General features: G+C 41.8%; 1 protein-coding gene across 1 annotated transcript in view; it reads right to left on the bottom strand.

Annotated features, from left to right (window-relative positions):
- Positions 1 to 6,844: 6,844 nt before the first annotated feature.
- Positions 6,845 to 22,225, bottom strand: part of ADRA1A (adrenoceptor alpha 1A) — a 31,371-nt gene continuing 15,990 nt past the window's right edge. Inside the window, exon 3 of the mRNA XM_005285183.5 lies at positions 6,845 to 7,738. Coding sequence (XP_005285240.1) covers positions 7,218 to 7,738 — 521 coding nt within the window. The 3' untranslated portion in view covers positions 6,845 to 7,217. The remainder of the gene's footprint in view (positions 7,739 to 22,225) is intronic.

Raw genomic sequence — 22,225 nt, 5'->3', positions numbered from 1 at the left:
CAGCAAATAGCTGAGAGCCTCCTGTGTGGTGCTGACAATACTGAGTTCTCCTCAGAGACTTTTGGAGCTGAAGATGCTCAGGGCTCCATGGGAGATGCTCAGGTCCACTCAGGACCGGGGCCTTGGTTGTCTGACTTTGGGTATGTCTATACTACCCGCTGGATCGGTGGGCAGCGATCAATCCAGCGGGGGTCGATTTATCGTGTCTAGTCTAGACATGATAAATCGACCCCCGAGAGCTCTCCCGTTGACTCCTCTACTCCAGCGCCGCGAGAGGCGCAGGCGGAGTCAATGGGGGAGCGGCAGCAGTCGACTCACTGCGGTGAAGAGACCCTGGTAAGTCGATCTAAGTACGTCAACTTCAGCTATGTTATTCACGTAGCTGAAGTTGCATAACTTAGATCGATTCCCTCCCCCCCACAGTGTAGACCAGGCCTCAGTAAAACGATGGAATGGGCAGTACTCCTCTCTCAGCTTTCTCTGGAGTTCTTTCAGAATAGTTAAATCAGAGCAGCAGCATGGTCTGGTACGCAGAGCACAGGACTGGGAGTCAGGCAACCTGGGCTCTTTTTCCAGCTCAGTGATTGACCTTGGGCAAGCCCTATGTGCCTCTACTTCCCCTCTCACCATTGGTCTATTTAGATTGTAAGCTCTTTGGGCTAGCAGCTGTCTCTCACTATGCGTTCGAAGAATACCTAGCACAATAGAGCCCTGATCTCAGTTGAGTGCTCTGGTAATACAAACAATAGTAACTGGCAGGGCATTGAGGGAAGCTGCACTGCGAATGCCTATTTGATGGATAATAGAGACCTTCACTCCTCCAGGCTGTCAATCATTCCTCAATGCCAAATTCACTTTAAACAAGAAACATATGGGCTGCCAGTCACTTTATTTTCCCCAGAGTTCCCGGAATAGATTTGGAAACCGTCAACCCAAACGTCCGTCAACTTGACGAGCGTCTATGTTCAGCAAAGTTTTCGGCAGTTTTCATACAGAAATTCCTGTTGGGTGAGCGAAACCAACTGTTTGTATTTATACTTGCTGGCAAATGTGACAGCAGTGATAGTGTTAGCGGAGAAGTGGCTAGTGTCACAGTTTGAATATTTCCTCTGAAAGAAGAGCAATTTTATCCCCTCTGAATAGAAGCTAAAAGGGGTATGTGTGTGGAGCATCGTGTTCTGTCATCACAGATGGCCTTTGCAGAGGGTGACAGAATGGCAAATACACCATGTTAGCAGACAGTGAGTATGACTGAAAGGGAGGTTCCTCAAATTGATTCTTCTAACAGTGTTCCATGAATCATAGATTAGGGTTGGAAGAGACCTCAGGAGGTCATCTAGTCCAACCCCCTGCTCAAAGCAGGATCAACACCAACTAAATCATCCCAGCCAGGGCTTTGTCAAGCCAGGCCCTAAAAACCTCTAAGGATCAAGATTCTACCACCTCCCTAGGTAACTTATTCCAGTACTTCACCACCCTCCTAGTGAAATAATGTTTCCTAATATCCAACCTAGACCTCCCCTACTGCAACTTGAGACCATTGCTCCTTGTTCTGTCATCTGGTACCACTGAGAACAGCCGAGCTCCATCCTCTTTGGAACCCCCCTTCAGGTAGTTGAAGGCTGCTATCAAATCTCCCCTCACTCTTCTCTTCTGCAGACGAAACAAGCCCAGTTCCCTCAGCCTCTCCCTCTCCATGGGAGGTGTTTAAATCAGGCCAAGCAGACTAGTAACTATCTGGTTACACTGCTGTGCAGAGAATCTAAGTTCAGATTCTGAGCTCGACAAGCAGACTGGCAGGGAGTAGCAGCTCTGGTGGAGAGATACCATCCCCCCTGCCACATCAGTTTCTAATGACCTCCTGCCATTCCGGATTTGGAGTTTTGTCCCAGAAGGTCCTCTTCTAGTTTACTCTTGGGATGTAGTGCATTGAGAGACTGGACTATGAGTGATCATGTCCCAACAGTAAAATAGCCATTGTTTACATGGGAGGCAATTCTCAGTATCTCAACAAGGCTGAAGAGGAACTTTTGGGGTTAAACGCTTAATCATTCTGGCCTTTGACTTTCACATCTAGGAGCATTCTGAGCCAGAGATGACCCTGATTGCCTGTCTGTTTTTATACCACCTGAACATGGTGCCATCTTTTGAATAACATCTCAGGTTTTTAATATAACATTATTTTAGGATTACTCTGAAATTATTGTCCCATTTGCTCCAGCCTATTTATAGCTGTACAATAATCCCCTGTTTTACAGCATATAAAAATATACATTTCTGAAAAAGCAACAGTGTAAATCGTGCAGTCCAGAAGACGTGAGGAGATGAGTGACGAAAACAACAGTTTGTCCATCTGATGTTATTGGTCAGTAACTTGATGTCACGTAGGCTTTGACTGTGTGTCCAACTTCTGAAGATTTCAAGCTCTAGCCAGTAATGTTCATGTTAAGAAACTCTGATGGGCACTTTTCAAATGTTTTAGAGTTCAGGTTTGGTATCCAAAATATTTGAACCCCATGAGATTGCAAAACTTGGCTGGGAACCTCGCAAGAGCAGGGCTTTCTTGTGAGATTTCCATCTCTTCTGCTTCTCATCTTGGCTTGAAATACCATGAGAATAAATGTTTTCATGGCGTATTTCAACACTTGCTGGTTTCAAATCCTGGACTTTATTTCAAAATCTTTGGAAAGGTTCAGTTCAGTTCTAAAGGGTGGTTTAACGACAAATAGGCTAGTCTCACAAATTTGGGGTCCAGGCCTATATACCATTTGAAAGTCAGAGAGGTTCAGATCCAGGGTTTTGATCTGATCCCATCTCTAATTAAAACTATTTAAGATATTCTCCAGTTTTCTTATAAAACATTCATATGGGAGAACTGAACAAATGGCTGTGTTTAATTAGTCCAATCAACTAAACTCGTTGCCTCAGTCCCTCAGTGCAAAGAAAGCTATGAAGTGTCATTTACTGACCTGCAGAATACAATGAAGCTTTGGTGAATTGGAAAAACCTCAGCACTGCCCTTCTTATAATTTAATTTAGCTCTCATGCTGGACAGCTCAAGTGTACTGTCAACCTCTATTTATAGGTAGCATCTTTATAGGTGGAAAGAGAAATGAATTAATGTCAACAAGATTAGCAATTATACCACTACTAAATAGTATGCTTGAAGCGCTAAATAGCAGCAGTAATTATGTCACGGACTCTAGATCACCCTTTCCCAAAACAAGTCGTATTCCCAGAGAGTATCCCAATTGTGCTATAACATACAGGATAGTGTGTATTTGTACCACTATCCTCTACTGGAGAGAATATGAAGCTTGCTCAGTTGGGGTCAACAGGGCCTCACACAGCTGGTCCTCAGAGGATATGAGCCCTAACGCTGCTAGGTTAACAGAATTTCTACCTAAACTCAGCTGGTAATAAGAGGCCTGTCCTTAATCTGCAGCAACATTCTATCACCATTGGCAGGCTGGCAGGCAGCCCCCTGGGAGGGTTAGATGGGTGCCCAAAACGTTGTGACAGTGATCAATCTAAAGGACTACCGCTCAGAGGCCTGAAGGTTGAAAAGCAATGGTATTGGGTGGTGCAAATTAGAGGCAAGAAAGGGAATCTCAGCAGCAGCCTAATGAAGATCCCTTTAAGTTTCACTGGGTGCATGGTTGGCTGTTTGGTCATTTATCTGGAGAACTTTGGCTCCCCATTATGATCAGTGATCCTAGTAATGAGGACAGCCATTAATCGCTTGATCCTGCAGTCCTTTAGTCCCGTTAATTTTACTGGGATTATCAAGTGAGTAATGATTACATTACAGGAAGTGTTCACGAATTAGCCCTTTTCTTGGTTTACTCTATTCCTTGTTTTGAAAATTTGACTTCCATCCAGAAGTGACCTATTTGTATGCCATCCGTAACATCTCAGGTTTGGAATATGTGATTGTTTTTGGAAATCTTTTGGAAGGTTCCCCTGTTCCTACAGGGATTTGGACCACATGCCACTGCAAATTGCTTCTCCCCTGCTTACGTCACAAACCTGTACACAACTCATGTTCCCGACATATCATATAGAGGAAACAAGCACATTGGTAGGCCTATGTTTTGCCTCTTGCCTAGCTGCTTAAGAAAATCTGCAAACTGTTTTAAGATGAGGAGCGAAGCAGAATCTACACTCCTCGGGATCACCCCTAGTAGGTCAACTGCCACCTTGCAAATTTGCTGTGAACACACTGTATTCTTTCAGCACCTGTAAACTCACACAAAACACTTATTTGAGGCAATGGCAGTTGAGTGGAAAATGACAGGCACCCGTAGAGGGCCCAAAGTGCTCTTGATTGTTATAGAGGAAAGAAAATGCCAGCTTCTCAAGATGGTTCATGCCTCTCCACTTTTGTGAAATCTTTGAAACACACTGGCATTATCTGAACTGATACCAGCAATTTGATCTGCAAACAAGCACATTCCCCTTCCCTCCCTCCCCCTCCTCCCCCCGCCTTCCTTTTACAGGTTTCACTTTGATCCCTTTGAGATCGGTAGCAAGGATCTTGCCTCAATGGGATTGGGCACTTTGTACTGTGTTAACAACTGTGAGTTCAGTAATCTTAAACAACGATTTTAATGCATTCAGAGTCGAGCAGAGTAAAAATTTAAGTTGGACAATTTTGCCTCTGTGAATTGTCTGCAAATTTTCTTGAATTCATCATTCAGAATGACTTCATTTGGGCAAATAATTCATGACTTCTAGATTGTTTGTGAGCAAGTTTGTTGTGAGGACAGTTGGAATCTGATCTCCGGTGGTCGGACACCAAAGGCCAGATTTAGGTGCCTAAATATGCAGATAGGCCCCTACTAGATTTTACAGAAGTGCCTGAGCTGATTAGGTACCTAAAGTCAATGGGAGTTAAGCATCTAACTCACTTAGGCATTTTTGTAACTCCAACTAGGTGCCAATCTGCATCTTTCGGTGCCTAAATACCTTTGTGAACTTGCCCCCAAGGTGCGATGATGGTTTGATTGGGAGTTTATTGAACAGAAAATGGTGTTCCTAGGTAGCTGTTTTTACTGCTTGTTTACTTTGGTCTCGATTCTCATTTCCACTAGGACTGCTTTATACCACTCTGGCTGTGTAAAGGAGCCTCAGTGTGGGTGCAAATTACATTTACACTCACCTCAAGGCTGCTTTACGCTGCCAGACCTATGTGAAGCGACCCTGTAAATTCTAGTTTTGCAAAGTCTCCAAGACAATTTGTAAGGACCCAATGGTGACGCGTGGGTTCTCAGAAGCTAACAAGTGTCTTAGGGATGCATAAATGAAAGCCATGGGGGGAGATCAAACACTGCCAAATGTAGGAGTTATTACTGGATGAGAGATGAATGAATAATGATTCCTCATCAATATTATTCGGTGCCTTTTCAAAGCCCTGCCCTGCCCTGCAAAATTCCAAATGTCCTCTCAATGTGCTGGACACCTATAATTCCCATTCAAATCAATAGGCGTTCAGTGCCTCACAGTAACTGGCTCTTCCATACTGGGAAAGACGTCAATGCTTCATGCCAAGGAAGCTGCGTTATTACTTGGCAGGCTCAGTGGGTAATTATGTTATGAGCTGCTTATTTCTGATATTGTGCAAATAATTCCTCCCACCATTTCTTTCAACTCCTGAATTGCTTATTTGTTTGAATAGCTACAGGAAAATATAACAGGCTCCCGAATGCTTTTTTCACCCACATCTACAAGGGAGGGCCCATTCTCATTGGGGTACATCCTTAACTCATTTGTGCATGTAACTCCCATTGATTTGAATAGGAATGAACAGCCTAGTGCTCAGAGCCGTGTGAGAGGCTCAGTACATTGCAGAGAAGGCATTAAGAAGAGAATGCAGTACAAATACACAGCAGGGCAGCCTGACATCTGCGACTCTTGTGCTACATCATAGGAAGATTTTGTGGCTCTGGCAAGAAGCTGGAGCAGGAAGTGTTGAACTTTTAAATGGCCCCCCCTGGACCTTATAGAGACTGGAAAATATGACTGAGTACAAAGGTCTCCCGGAAACCACATGATACACACATCTTGCCTGGTTTCGAGTTTTGGTTTAAAAGCATTAAGGTTCAGAAACATTTTGAATGAGTCTGGGATGACCAGTGTGTTTAAAAAAGAAAAGAACATTGTGGCAAGTTTCTGAAACGAGGTGAAATTCACCCCCTTTCATCAAGTGTTTCCTTGAGATGGAATTTACTAGACTCCAAAACACAAAGCAGAAGGGAATATCCTTACCAAGCCCTGAAAGCTGAACCCACTGAACTTCAGACAGCTTTGGGGTCAGGGGACTTCTGCAAGTCACAGAGGGCCAGATCCCCAGCTGGTGTAGATCAACGTAGTTCCATTGGCACTGAAGTCAATAGAACTACACTGATCTGCACCAACTATGGATCTGACCCAATGTGTTGTCAAATCCCTATTTGCGTCAGCAGGAATCTACGGTGCTCACTGTCTCTAAGGACTGGACCATAATTGAGCAGCAGAGGTGATCGGAAGTTGAAAAGTCTTCATGTCAGAACTCCCTTAACTGAGACCATTCAGAGATACATAACATTCCAATGAATGCTTTCTTTCCCCCTTTCCCTTAACTTCTGTTGCTGTTGGGTCAACGGGTCCAACCACTAAAAAAAAAAAAGTTTATATCATGAAGTGGCTCTAAAGTTAGAGCTCTCCGAATGTACCCATGCTGAAACCATCATGGTATATTTATAATTCTCTCTTGCAAGATGCATTAGATGTTCTTGTCCCCCTCCCTCCACCCGATTGCACTTCAAAATCAGAATCGCTGGAGCTTTAAAAAGAAGAGACAGTGAAAATCAAAGCCTTTAAATGGTAGGGAAATGATGTTACAGTCATTTCAAGGGGCCGGTGCTTAAAGGTGCTTCGGGGCTTCAATGGCCATTAAAATAAATGGAAAGATTCCCATTGACTTCAATGGGCTTTGGATCAAGTCCACAACTCTCAATGACTTCAGTTCTAAAAAGCTTTGACCCACACTGTGTTATGACATGCTACTCCTTTGATTCAGGCCACTCCCCCTACTTCAGCATCCATCCCTACTTCCCATTAAGAAGAACAACTTCCTGCTCGCAGAACTATGCCAGCAGAGCAGGGTTGCCAGAGCTGAACAGTTGCATGTAAAGATTCCCCTCCTCCTCCCCAGTCCCATTAGAGATCTCGATCCCTTAGACATCCTCCCCGTTTTCACCAAGGGAGATAGTGTGTATTTTAATGGTTGGCACTTTAAGGTTCTCCCGAGCGACGCTCCTTGATGTGCCAGTACAGCAGCATGTCCTGAGGAAACCTTTGCTCTTCACTTTGGCTCTGGCGCAGCTGGACTTGTCTTTAGAGATTGCACTTTTTGTAGACATGCTTTGCATGGTGGAGAAAATCTTCCACTCGCAGACCCCATTGGACTTGGAAATCCTATAGAAGGTTTCCCCCGATCCTACAGGGATACGGACAACATCCTTGGCACCGTCCATACTGGGGCTAGCTGGCTGGTTCAGATTGAAGCTAAGGGAATGCTTGTTGGCTGCTTGCTTTCTTGTGAAACACTGGGCTCGTAGGACATTTTGGAATGCTTTTTTAAACTCTTGACTCGAGCACGGGTAGATGATCGGGTTGATGCAGCTGTTCAAATACCCAAGCCAAAACGTTATTTTAAAAACTGTGTCTGAGGGCTTGAGTGCAGGAAAGAAAACGCCTGGAATGGAAAATACAGGGAGTGTTAAGACAAAACTGGCAAGAAATTGCAGATAGTCAAAGTGTAAGAGAGATAACAATGAAAACAACAAAGTTCATGATTTTTGGATGCTCCAACAACAGACTCATTCCTCCTGGGGAAGAGAACATTTCAGAATTTATGGTGCTCTACAATTACATAGACGATATGTAATAACTGTTCCAGGGGAACCTATCTGTTCAGTTACAAATGCAGCAGTAATTTCATATTTTAGGTTCTACAGAGTCCATAGTTTGGTGAAATGAGGTGACAAAGGGAAATTACTTCCTCCCAGGAGCTAAAGCACCAGACTGCTCAGATAAGCAAGGAGACAACTTAATGGGATTTGAAATGGCCAGGGAATCACCACCTCTGGGATCCCAGCTAATGGAAAGCCCAATGATCCCTTTCAGACAGGAATTTTTAAAGGATCCTAATGGACCTGGATGCCTCCCTCACTTAGGATCCTTCAAAAATCCCAGCCTACAGATTTTTATGTGTCATGCGCCTAATCCAAAATTCATAAAAGCCAATGGAAAGGCTCTCATTGATTGCAATGAGCATGGATCAGGCCCGTGAGCAATTGCTGTATAAACCGTAGGAGTTTCAAAATGTCTTTTCTATCCTGCAGTGAGAGTGCTTAGCAGTGGTTAACTTAAGTTGCTACAATTGTAAGGATGTTTCGCATGGAGCTAATTAAAAAGGGAAGGGAAAGGTGGCTCAAAGCCAAAACGGGCTGATGCTTTGTTCAGCTGTAGTCAGCTACAGGGAACACTGATTGTCAGTGAAAAGGCCGCACAGGTATCCTTTTTTAAGGGATCACATGACCAGTCTCCCTCTGCTTAATAACATTGGGCTCCAGCTTGCCTGCAACATGAGCAAATGTACGGACATGTGTGCAAGACTTAAAAAGCTCCCTCCTTGGTTAACGCTCTGATAAAAAAAAAATGAAATTGTTCAATTAATGTATTGATTTTTAAGAAAACCTTCTCCTGTCAAAGAAAGCAGCCAGCCATTCAGGGCATGCTCTGTCCCCACAGATTTACAAAAGCCACAAAGCATGCCAGCAATTTGTTTTTGACTAATAGTACCGGACATCTATTGTAATGAACTGGCTTGTGTGGATACCTACCCCTGCCATTTTCCAGGCTGGAACGTGTATCATAAAGCCTGTACTACAAACACCTACTAAATATTTTGTTAGCTTAAGTGCCGGGGTTGTGTGGTCTATCCCAGCTGTTGCAATGAGGCTCTGAATGGTGATGGAGGAAGACAGTTGTGTAGTTTCTAAATGACCAGAGAGTTATGCTATTTTCACTGCATTTCATGACATTCCTCTAATCTTTGATACTTGAGTCTTTGGCAAAGGCAGTCTTTTCACCTTCTTGTAAAAGGATACAATGAGCAACTATCCCAAACACACTTAAAGTAAGAATTTTCTGCTAACTTTTCCATTTTGTAAAGATTTTATCCCATGCACTGAAAGATTAAAGATTAATTAAAGATTTTTACTAGAGCTGATCAAAATTTTTAAAATGGCCAAAAATTCAGATTTTGATTGATGCCACATCTACTCCTTCAAAAAAGTCACCACTTAGGGTTTTTTTTTTTTTTTTTAAGTTATTTGGTCAGCGGTAGCGCTGGATACATTTTTTTGATTTTCATTTTTTTTGTGTTGAAATTGAAAGAAAACAGTAAAAAGGGTTTATGAAATTAGTGATTTTTTAAAAACTGTTTTTTTAACCTGCTTGACATAGAATCATAGAAATGCCAGGCTGGAAGGGACCTCAAAAAGTCATCAAGTCCAGTCCCCGGCGCTGAGGCAGAGCAATGTAAACTTAGACCATTCCTGACAGGTGTTTTTGTCCAGCTTGTTCTTAAAAACTTCCAATAATGGGGATCCCACAACCGCCTTTGGAAGCCTGCTCCAGTGCTTAACTACCCTGATAATTAGAAAGATTTTCCTAATATCTACCCTAAATCTCCTTTGCATAAGCCTGTTACTTCTTGTCCTACCTTCCAGTAGACATGGAGAACAATTGATCATAGTCCTTTTTATAACAGCCCTTAACGTATTTGAAAACTATCAAAGCTCTCCTCAGCCTTATTTAAAGACTAAAGATGCCCAGTTTTTTAAACTCTTCCCCATAGATCAGGTTTTCTAAACCTTTTATCATTTTTTTTAGCTCTCCTCTGGACTCTCTCAAATCTGTCCACATCTTTCCTAAAGTGTGGTGCCCAGGATTGGACACAATTCTGCAACTGACGCTTGGCACTTGTAGAGTAAAATTCACTCTTGGGCAGAGGCCCAGCACAATGCCTATGCATCTGGTATGTCCCACTTAAGCAAAGTGACTAAAAGTATTGCTAGCATGTGTGGTATCCTTCTGTTCCGAGGATGCAAGTGGTGCATAGGCCTCAGACTGGCCTGCTACATGACTGTACATTTCACCCATAAACTTGAGTTATAGTAAGAAAGCTTACCGACATTATTCAAATGATGCTTGTAACATGAAGAGAGGCATGTGCCGAAGTGATTTGCTGAATCAGGGCCATAAGGACCAAAATATAGAAACACAGCTAGGATACCAAAGATGTAACACTGATGCTTATGGAGAATTGTTTACAAAGCTGCTGTTAGTGGTCCCAGAATAACACTAGAAATTCACCTGTAATAAGATCCCACAATTCTCTAGCTCACATGTTCAAGTTTCTTGGAAATGAAAATAGTGCTGTCTGGTTGTGAATGAAACAGAAAACTGGATTCCATGTTGTCAAAATATTGCCTGTTCTGGGGGCCCATGGTAAATAAAAAAGCCTCTAGGACCACTTTCTGCTGCAGATCCACCATTGCATTAATCCTTAACAAGTTTTTGAGGGAAAGGTCATTCATTATTATGCTTTCAAAGTACTTGCCTCAAATAATGTGATCCTATCATTCCAAAATCAGTGATTACTTTGGACAACATATCTTGGATATAAACATCATCCCAAATTCCCAGAAAACACAATTTGCTTGTTTGGGTCTTTACAGCCAAGATTTTGATCAATAGCTCTTTTAACATTGACACATCCCCCTCGCCCAGCCCCTGTGAAATCATAAACATGCTGAGATTGATAGGGCTATTGTAGTAGTTATTTACACAACACATGAAGTTTGCCAGTACATAAGCATTCATCATTTTTATTCTCCAAAATCATACATACAACAATACTGTTAGAGACATGGGCCTGAACGAAAACAAAAGATCTCAAATTCTAACTGAATGTTGGGGAAGTTCAGATCACACACAGACCTCTGTGTGCCCAACCAAACCCCCAAGCTGAAGTTCGGATGTGGATCCTAACTTCATTGCATTAATGCTTCTCTGCTCTTGAACCATGCCAGAAAGCAGTTCCTGAACTTTACAGCATTTCATTCTGGTTTCAGGGGAGCCTAAAATGAGGTGACTTTTGAAAATGTAGGGGAATTTATGGATTCATCTGTAGGATCTGAACTCAACTGCTTCCAGATACGTGTTCAATCTGAAACTTAGAAAATTCAGAAAAGTTATTTAAGCTGCAGGCACTGAAGAGAGTTTTTCTGGGCCAATGTGTATGTGTGAGAAGATATAAGGATATTGCCTAAACCAGGCACACAAATGATGAGAATGAATAATGACTCTCATTCTGCTTCTGCTGAATGCAATCCCTATTGTCAAATGCAAAGCGATGTCTATCCACCATAACACAAACCCTCACTTTCTGAGCTGAAATGATGGGCACAGGAAGTATGTTGGGGGCAAGTGAGGAATGGGACATGTGGCCAGAGTGCAGTGTAATCTAGTTATCTTCAGTTGGTGCAAGGTCCCTTAGGGACCACAGCCAATTGGTGCAAATTACAGCAGCCACTAGGCTGCTCTAAGATGCCCCAGGGCTATGATTGGGGCAACATCTGAGAGAGTTGTAGCTGATTCCCTGACAGTCAGGTTAGGCACAGCAGAGAACCTTGCTCTTTATTTTCAAACAGGTAGATGTCTGGCTGTGGATCACAATTGCTACTAGTGCATTCATAGATTCATAGATTCTAGGACTGGAAGGGACGAGAGGTCATCAAGTCCAGTCCCCTGCCCGCATGGCAGGACTAAATAATGTCTGGACCATCCCTGATAAACATTTATCTAACCTACTCTTAAATATCTCCAGAGATGGGGATTCCACAATCTCCCTAGGCAATTTATTCCAGTGTTTAACCACCCTGACTGTTAGGAACTTTTTCCTAATGCCCAACCTAAACCTCCCTTGCTCCATTTAAGCCCATTGCTTCTTGTTCTATCCTTAGAGGCTAAGATGAACAAGTTTTCTCCCTACTCCTTATGACACCCTTTTAGATACCTGAAAACTGCTATCATGTCCCCTTTTCCAAACTAAACAAATCCAGTCATTTGCCTATGTGAATGTGCCTTTTTTGACTGAAAATAGTTTAAAATACCTTTCCTATTCAATGCAATACTGATAATATTTTAATTCTTTACCAAGTGAATCATCCAAACTATTGTACAAAAGATATCAGATCAGTATTTCATGATTTTTCTTCGTGACTACTCCAGAAATTTCTTAATATACAAATGCTATTTCCCTGTAATAACAAAATGCCCTACAGCTGTTCATTATCTCGCTGAAAGGTTCTTTTTGGTTGGGAATTTCAAAAGAACCTAAGGAGACCAAGATGCCCCAATTCCATTGAATTAATCTGACATCAGTTTGTCCATTCCTTTTCCCATTTTGTTTCAATGGAAAAGGTAAATGAAATCCAAGTCCAGCAAGTGCTCTATTAAGCCAAATGTAGTAGTGGGTGAAAAAAAAATCTTGTTTGCTGTGACTTTTGGCTCCTTTTAAATGGAATGCTAACACTCTGCCAAAGACTGTTAAAAATAGAAAATAGCCAGCGTCAAAGCCACGCTCCTGCTTTAATGGGTGGGTGGGGAGATTTGTAGGCTAATTTATTAATATAACCTTTTTGGTTGATCAGTGTAGTGATTTCCTATCTTGGAACAGCACATTGTACATGAAAAGGACATTGAGTAGCTTTAACAGTAAACATGGGTTGCCATCTGTAGAAGCCACCATCTTCCTTTCTTAACTCTTTCATTCCCATGGTAGATGTAACTTGCACATTTTAGACAAAATTGTGCTTTCACAGACATCAGCTGGGTCAAGCATCAATGAAGCTTTGCAGATTTACACCAACTGGAGATCTAGTATGTCTACTTCAGTGGTGTTGCACATGCCTTCAGTGGTGTTTACATCAGGGCAAAGTGAATGTAAAATTCTTCTAAATCAAAATAGTAGCATTTTGCACCCTCTTTACACCAGTGTAAATGGCTTGCACAAGGGCAGAGCACTGGTAAACTGAGTTGAGGATATTTACATTCTAAACCACTGTGTGGACTGGGCAAGACATTTTAAGCTGTGTCTCATCTGTATAATGGACATAAAACAAGACTGTGGGTGTAATTAGCATTTGTGTAGTGCTTTGTAGCTATAAAACGTTAGTCTCATGCTGCAGAACTTGAAGCCAGAACTTTACTCACCCCCAAAGCTAGGGATATATTTTGATCCAAAGTTTTAGATTGTCCCGCTACATCTGGGCTGATGTTCATGTCCGTGTCTAGTTACTATTATTACACCCCAGCTAATACAGGCAGAAGCCCTAAGGTCCCGAGTGATGTCAATTGAAGTGAATGACAGGAGAATGCTATGTTTTTATGTATCTTCTACAGACAGAAAGACTTTTTATTTATCTTTCATCCATGAGTTTCAAAGCACTTTACAGACATTAATGAATGAACCCTCATAAGACCCCTATGAAATAAATATTATTTCCACTGTATTGCTAGGGTAACTAAAGTACACATAGTCTAGGTGAATTTCCCCAGTTACGCACAAAATCTGAAATTGAACCTAGATCTACAGGTTCCCCATCCTATGCCTTAATCACAAAATCATCCTCCATACAGCACTTACAAATCTTACATTCTGCAGTGTGATTTTATCAGTTCATGAGTCTGTCACTGTATTACACCCGCCTACTATGTGAAACAAGGAGAAATATGCCAAGTGTGATGTACGACATCCTTTGGCACTTTAGAGTGCTCAAACCAGCGAAGGGTAATGAAGTGCAAAAACAGTATAATTTTTATTCTGCACCAAGCGAAGGCTTGACATGACTAATGTAATCTCCTGCCACGATTCTGCTGTACTGTTTGCCCTTGAAAGAGTGAATCAAAATCACATTGCTTGGAAAAAGCTAGACAGGAACCCCACTGATTATGGCACTTATTTGATGACTTATATAAACTCATTACCAATAAATATAAAGGCCCAATCCTCTGTCCAAAAATAGCACCATAAATATGAGAAATGAACACACAGAGTGCTCAAAGACTATAACAACACTGGCTCTTGTTCCATAATGTTACAGTGTAAGAATCATGAATGCAAATATATAGGAATTTGGTTGAAAAGCATAATTTACAAAATAATATGATATGCAGTGTAGATACGCATCCTTTAAAAAAAACCTAGAGAAACATAGTCTGTCAGAAAATACTGTTTTGTTCAAACCAAAACTTTCTGTGGAAAGTGTCATTTTGGTAAAATGTTCATTAAAAAGCGAATCATTTTAATAACGTAGAAGTGCTCCATTTAGACATTTTTAGTACAGAATATTAATTTAGAAATGACTTTTCATTTTGAAATTTCATTTCATATGATAAAAACATTAAAATTAAATAAAAAGTCTACATTGAAACTAAATGTTTTGATGTTAATCAAAACAAGATGTTTTAACTGACCTAAAATGTTAAGTTTCCAAAATTCACCACTTTCCCCTGAACAAAAATATATTCAGAAATGGTGGAATGTCCCACAAAACAAGAAATTGCAGTTCCTGCTCAGCTCTAAAAATTTGGAGTTGTTCAACTGAGTTATGAAAGCAAGGGCTTCATTATTTAGTTGGTGTTGGTCCTGCTTTGAGCAGGGGGGTTGGACTAGATGATCTCCTGAGGTCTCTTCCAACCCTGATATTCTATGATTCTGTGATTATTTCTGGTCATTGTAGAGCCATGGTATATTTTGCAACAATAAATGTGTTAGCCCTGATATACTGCACAAACACCAATACAGGGCAATTGCATTCTGCCTATTATACTCTCCCAGCAGTTTCAACTGGTTCTGCAGTAGTTATCAACATCTTCCATGCCATGACTCTTCTCCACATCCCCACACTCCCTTCCCATCTAGCTGAATGGGTACGGCAGGGTGACACTAGCGGAGTTCATTACCTCTAGGTTGAGAACCCACTGGATCTGATATTTTTCTTCCAATCCTTTAATATTTTGTAGAGTCACTGTATGCATTTAAATAGACAATGTGTTTAAGACCAGAGGTGGATGCATTCAGTGCTGAATGGAAATTATCTTTAACTGGTGGCGTTAAGACTTGTCTTAAGGTATTTCATTCAGAGCATTTGAAGGCATAACAAGAACCAATGGCTGGAAGTTAAAGCAAGACAAATTCAAGTTAGAAATACAGTAAAAGCTTTGTTATCCAGCATGCTGGGGGTATGGGAGGTGCCGGTTAATCAAAAATTCTGGTTAACTAGGACTTAACAATGGAATACCAATTTTCAAAGAATTAGACTACAATAAAATGAATAAAGTATAAAATAGTATACAGGTACTCACCAATCCAGTAGTAGTACTGCATTGCAGAGTGGTTGGTTTCTTGAAGCACTTAGGTGTATACAGGGAAAGTTTTCTATACAGTAGGTTATCTTATGACACTTCAGGTCACCCAGATCACTAAAACTATACTTAACACTAAAACAATACTGAACATAATTTAATCTTTCTTTGATGATTCAGAAGGCACTTCAGGATCTTGCAGTGCCTCAGAATCATCATTATCAACATCAATTATCATTGTCAATGTGGAAGGTGTAGAAGGCTGGGCTGAATCTGTAATGGCCCTATGACACCCCCTGGAAGCTGCTTTTTTGAATAAATCCCTGATACCAGCTTGCTTACTTACTTGTCCTCTGCCTCTTTTGCATAAACATAGAGTGCAGAATGCGTAATTGCATAACCTCCTGGGCTGTATACTAGTCCCGGTTACTAGACTGAAGATTTGTATTGGGAGATATCAGAAATGCCAGTTAATAAAGCTTTCCGGTTTGTAAAGTTCCGGATAACACAGCTTTTACTGTAATACCCTTTTTTAACAATGAGGATGATTAATCATTGAACAAACCATCACTTGATGTCTTCAGATCAGGACAGACTGCCTTTCTGGAAGATATGCTTTAGCAAAACACAAATTAATGGGCTGAATACTGGGGTTATCTTCTCCTCTTTATCCCAGGGCATCTTTGTAAACGCAGGGAACAATACAGTGTCACCATTCATTTCTGTCAATGGCTTGTTCATCCATTAAACCCAACCTGGCCTGTTCCTGCGTACAATGCCATGCCATCTAGCAGGTGGTCAGTGGTAACTGTGTGAAATTCTTTGCCCTGCATTATACAGGAGGTCTGACTAAATGATCTAATGGCTCTTTCTGCCTGTAAAAACGGAATCCCTGAAACAATTTTGGATAATAAATGAATTAGTAAAAATCAAAGTCTGCTTAAGGATAATTCACAGATAGAAAAAAAAAAAAGAGTGTTAAATAAATTATTAACTTTGAATTGTTCATGTACTTTCCTCCTCACCATCTGGTTAATTACTTATTTCCCTATACTGCAGCTGCTACTGCTTAGCATATGTGAGTGTTCGACAGTGGACTTGCAATGTTTCCTAGCAGAGCCAAAGGATGGGAGAAGAAGCAAGCAGGGTGTTAAGAAAGGATAACTGCTACTAAAATACTTTGGGTTCTGTCGAACTCTGTGCATAGAACAAGATACAATTTGAGCATCAGCAGAGCAAGCTTCTTGTCACTGTGCCACAACCCTGTTCTGGATAGATCATCTTCCCTAGAGGTGAGGAGGGAGTTCAGAGTCCTCATTCATGCACTCTGTTGTGTCTGCCAATTAGTCACAATGTTGATTTGAACATTTCACCCACTACCAGCCTGGACTGAGAATGCTAATTTGTTTGATGTAGGCCGGCAAAAAAACCTGTCAGTATCTACCATTTTTCAAGTGACTGCTGACATAGATTGGATCACAACCAGCAATCAAGCCATGAAAGGCTTTATATCTCATAACTAATCCAATTCAATCTAATCCTCATGGACTTTTATGTCTTAGCTAGTATTTCTTTTGCAGAAGTAAAAGGTTAAATTCTGGTAAACACCATTGTTAATTTCATAGAATCAGAATATCAGGGTTGGAAGGGACCTCGGGAGGTCATCTAGTCCAACCCCCTGCTCAAAGCAGTACCAATTCCCAACTAAATCATCCCAGCCAGGGCTTTGTCAAGCGGGGCCTTAAAAACCTCTAAGGAAGGAGATTCCACCACTTCCCTAACCCATTTCCTTTCTTCTTGGAGAATTATTTACATCTGTGCAAAGGGAGTGAAAAAATGTTAACAAAACAGAATTCTCCATTCACACCAGTTGTGTTTTACACCCACTCTGAACTCACTTTTCAAGTGTGTAAATGACTACATAAAGTACAAGGCACTAGAGAATCAGGCGCTAAGCTTTTCCATGTTCATATCATACTGGTTTACCTAAATTCCCTCCAGGTAGTGCTGACAACCAGGAAAAAAAGATTAACTCAACTTTTAATTCCTATGCATTGTAGATTGGTTAAATGATCCTTGGTTTATGTTTTGCATTCTAACATAAGTTTTATTAAGAGAGTCATTAGCATGATTCAGTCTCCTCTTGTTCAGAAATAAAATTTGTTATTAGTGTTGTCAGTTCTTTAATTTGCTTTCCAGATTAAACATTTCCCATCATTTACCCCTCCTCCTTCCATCCCCCAATGTGTGAGGATTTTGTTTTTCTCAATGTAAGCTTTTATTTTTATGTTTGCCAACTTTGTTTTCTGGAGCTAACAGCTGTACCTTTTCCACATCCTGCTGCTGATTAAATGCCAGGACAGGCGCAAAGGCACTCTCTGATTTCTCTGTAAATCAATTACTTAGAAGTTATGGAGTTGCTTGATTACAGTGTATTCAAACATCAGTACTGATGTCAAGTATGGATGTGTTAATGGAAAGCACATGGCATATGGAGTCCCCAGCCTATACAGGTTTCTTGCCTTCCATATTATTTAATATAGTGGTATCCTACTCCACATTATAGGAAGCAGCATGAGGTTAGTAACCCTTAAGTCTTTGTGTCCTCAGGATCTTTGTAGGAATGGTATATTGGTGAAAGTTCTGAAAACATGTAGAGGACTATGAATCAGGGATGTTAGACAACATCATTTTCAAGGTTATGTTCCCCACTTCATTTCTTCCATATGTGTGTTCAAAGTCCAGTGGTGGAGTAAGAGCACAGGGATGAACTAAGGAACAAGCAGTAACCTGTGAAATATTCATGCTTGTGTAGAAATATTAGGGCTTTATATTCTCTGTAAGATGCAGTGATGAGTGGGAGACAATCACATACACACAAATGGTCACATTCCATCCAGTAAAGAGCAGTGGTTCATAAGCACATTCTGAGATGATAGAAACAAATGAGGCTTATTATTAAGTGTTATTTGATGAGGGGGTTGCATCTGAAGGTGCCTGAGGGCTCCAGTGGAAATACAAATTAAAACAAATTAAAAAGCATGAAGACAGAAGGCTGAGCAGCAGACATTCCCTCAGACAGATTGGTCCTGTGTTATCTATGGTTTTCAATACCTAAAGTGAGGCAGTTTGCGAGACAGAACTCACCAGACATGGTTAAACCCATTTTTGCCTTTGCTCCCAAGCTTGGAGTTTGCACTGGATTTTATTCCATGTGACCATTCCCTACCTACACTGTTCCTTATTCTCAGGTCAAATAGAAAATATGCCATAGAAATATATATATATATATATATATATATATCTCTTCTTCAGAGTGATCACAGCTGTGCTCTGTATTTTTACTGCCCTGAAGCACGTCTCACCCAGCCCTCTTCTATGGAAAGAATCTTTAGTGGGAATAAATATAGGATCAAATAAGCTTTGAAAAGTAGGAAATGCTCCAGATTTTTGTAGCACTAAATTAATGTACTTAATACAGAAGGGCGGTTTATTTCTTAATACCAGTGGGCAGGCAGAATGGAGAAACCTCAGTGCCTATGAACCCTCTTCCAGGATTCTGGAATGTTTTGTATAAGTGATTTATTCTTATTCACCTTCCAATTCTTTGCACTTCTTAAATCGGCTGGAATTGGAAATGCCAAAATAGCAAGAGAAAAGCTGCTCTCATGCACCAGACTTTGAATTCAAGGATCGCTAGAGCATGCAGTAGAACTCATAGGCCCCGACTCCATGGGTGCTCCGGGGCTAGAGCACCTATGGGGAAAAATTAGTGGGTGCTCTGCACCGACCGGCAGCCAAGGTCCCCTCACCTTCCGCCCCACCCCACCTCACCTCCTCCTCTGCCTCCTCCCCTGAGCACGCTGCGTTCCCGCTCCTCCGCCTACCTCCCAGCACTTGCTGCCACAAAACAGCTGTAGCAAGCTTTGGGAGGGAAGGGGGAGGAACGGGAACGTGGCGCACTCAGGGGAGGAGGCGGGGCCGGGGCAGGGATTTAGGGAAGGAGTTGAATAGGGGCAGGGAGAGGGCGGAGTTGGGGAGGGGACTTTGGGGAATGGGGGTGGGAGGGGGTGGGGCAGGGGTGGAGTCAGGGTGGGTCTGGGGGCAGAGGGGGGTCAGGCACCCACCGGTGCCAGTAGAAGTCAGCACCTATGGTAGAACTCACCTGTTTCCCCACCGCTTTTGCTACACGGTGCAGGGGAAGGCAACTGATGGATTGGATTGATTGAGTGAGAGCGGGAAGCTGGGATGGGTGTTGGAATTGGGAAATATTTATTATGATCTACAGATGTCACTATGTCTGGGTGCTCTGCTTGGATTTTTTAAGGAGTGTTTTATGTTATGTGTTATGTGGTGTCCAGTTACGATAAGTGCCAGTTATATACATAATATAAATATTTCTGGCATAAGAAACAAACACCAAATATCACATAGGCAAGCCAGTAATTGCCAGATTTGCAGCCCGGATCTGCAGACTCAGAATGTTCAGCTAAACACTTGGAGCCAAATTCTGCTCTCAATTACATCATTGTAAATCTGGAGCAACTGATAGATCAACTCCATTACTGATTAAAAAAAACAAAAACCTGGTTGCAATGAAATTACTTGGGATACTAGCATTGCAACACTTGTGATTCTATCATGCTATTTAAGTTTTCTCTAAAGGCCCCAGCTCTTGGAGTCATGTGACTAACGGACAATCCCAGCTTTTATTTAAAAAGTAGCCCTCGTGGTTTCAGAAAAAAAGCTTGAAAATATGAACCCTAAAGGCTCAAAACCCAGAAGGCAAATAAAAAGAGCCCAACATTTATTTAAAAAAAAAATCTCATTTCCAAGCCACTCGGGCTCTGGGGGCGGCTAACATGATTTTGGAACATTTGGGGTTGGTAATACTGGGATTCACACCCCAGTGCAAATGAATAAAATATGTCCCTTAAACTTTTGAACTGAACCCAAACTTCTGTGGCTCATCCATTCCCACCTCTTGATGCATAATGCATAAAAGCACTCTGACATCTTTTTGAGTGGAAAATGACATTTCTCCTGGCTCATGTACTCTAGGGGCATAAAAGCGGTGACTTGAAATCATTCCTATAGAAGACAAGAACATTTTAGCGAGGAGGGAAAGTCTCCCATTTGACAGGTAAATCATCCAGGAAAGCTTTACATGCAGAACTTAAGTCACTACCATGTAAAAGGCAAATGTTTAAAAATCTCTTCTTTCATTTTTAGGTCAAACTGGCTGGAATATGATTCGGGGGACACAGGTCTAAATTCCACAGGTGAAATCCAGGCCCCTTTGAAGTCAAAGGGACTTTTGCCGTTGTGTTCAACGTGGCCAGGATTTCATCCTATTTACCTGTCAAATGGGAGACTTTCATCCCCAAACCAACAAGGACTTTGCAATCCATGTTTATGGCAGATTCCCCTTGTGTTGAAGAAACACTCCAAAGAGATATTCCAGCTGCCGTTCTCGGTTTATTTTCTTTATATTCAGCGGCTCCACACCCACGCATATGTACCCTTCTTGTTGTATACAAATGCGCTCCATCTCACTGACCTGCTGCCACCCTGCTCTGCTGCAGTGCTTCTCTGTCATTATGGAACATGCTAAGATGCTATTACAGGGAGTCTCGATCCGAATGCTGTCCCTGGGGCCCACATATAATATATTCTAACATCAACACCATTTAGGGCTGGATAGTCTTAGCCTTTATTCCGCTTTGAGGGAATCAAGGGGGCGTAAGGTCTCCTCCTTTCTTCTCTGCACAACCCTGCTTAAATTGTGACTTTTGCTAGGCTGGGGGAGAGCATAGGCTACTTGCAGAGCAGGGAGTAACTGGCAAGCCAGAAGGGGCGGAGAGGGGCATGGAGTGGGGGGACCACTGCCTCCACCAGGTTAGTTGTTGGTCAGAGCAGATGGCAGGATATACAGGAGAGAGGGGGCTGTTGCATGAAAAGGGGCAAAGTACTTCACTCCTTCCCTGGTGCAAACAGGGAGCAGAGGAGAAAGTCCCATGTTGTTCTCTGGTTGCTCTTGGGGTGGAGCAGCTACACGCCACCCCATAGTCAGCTACTAACTAAACAGGCAGTAAGGGACGGGTGGCTTCAGCACATAACACTCTGATTAACCCAGCTAGCTCCTCGATGACCACTTTCTACCAGGTTATCCTACTGCAAAGAAAAACGATGCATGCACATAAATGACTAGCCACCCAGCCCTATTACTCAACCCTTGTGACTCCTTTATTCCACTCTGCTCACTTGTTGTCACATCTGACAATCAACACTGTCAGATCTGAGCAGGCAGGCCCACATCTTGTGTCTTTATTTTCCCGGTCAAATTCTGAGCACAGTCCAGGGCACTGCCTCGTAAAATAATAATTGCAATTATTAATAATTATATCCGCCATGAATCCTTCTACTTGAGGTTGTTGCATAACTCCACCAGAAATTAATTTAATCAGGAATCTCAGTTTATAACTCAGTTAGGAACCATTATTAATGACAGTAACTCTGAGAGGCCACAACTGAGATAGGACCATTGTACAACCATCAACACACTGAGCGACAGTGTGAAGAGATTCCAATCTAAATAGCCAGAACAGAAACATAAGATATTACTCAACATCAAAAAGGGTAATAGAATCTGGCATTAAATTGATAGTGCTTATAAGGCAGAAGGCTTTCATGATATGGTATAGTATATTTCAGAAGAAGAAGAGGCCCCTATGGTATTTTA

The sequence above is a fragment of the Chrysemys picta genome, chromosome 2 (assembly GCF_011386835.1).
Source record: "Chrysemys picta bellii isolate R12L10 chromosome 2, ASM1138683v2, whole genome shotgun sequence".
Lineage (NCBI taxonomy): Eukaryota > Metazoa > Chordata > Testudines > Emydidae > Chrysemys > Chrysemys picta.
This window is presented reverse-complemented; position numbering and strand designations above follow the sequence as displayed.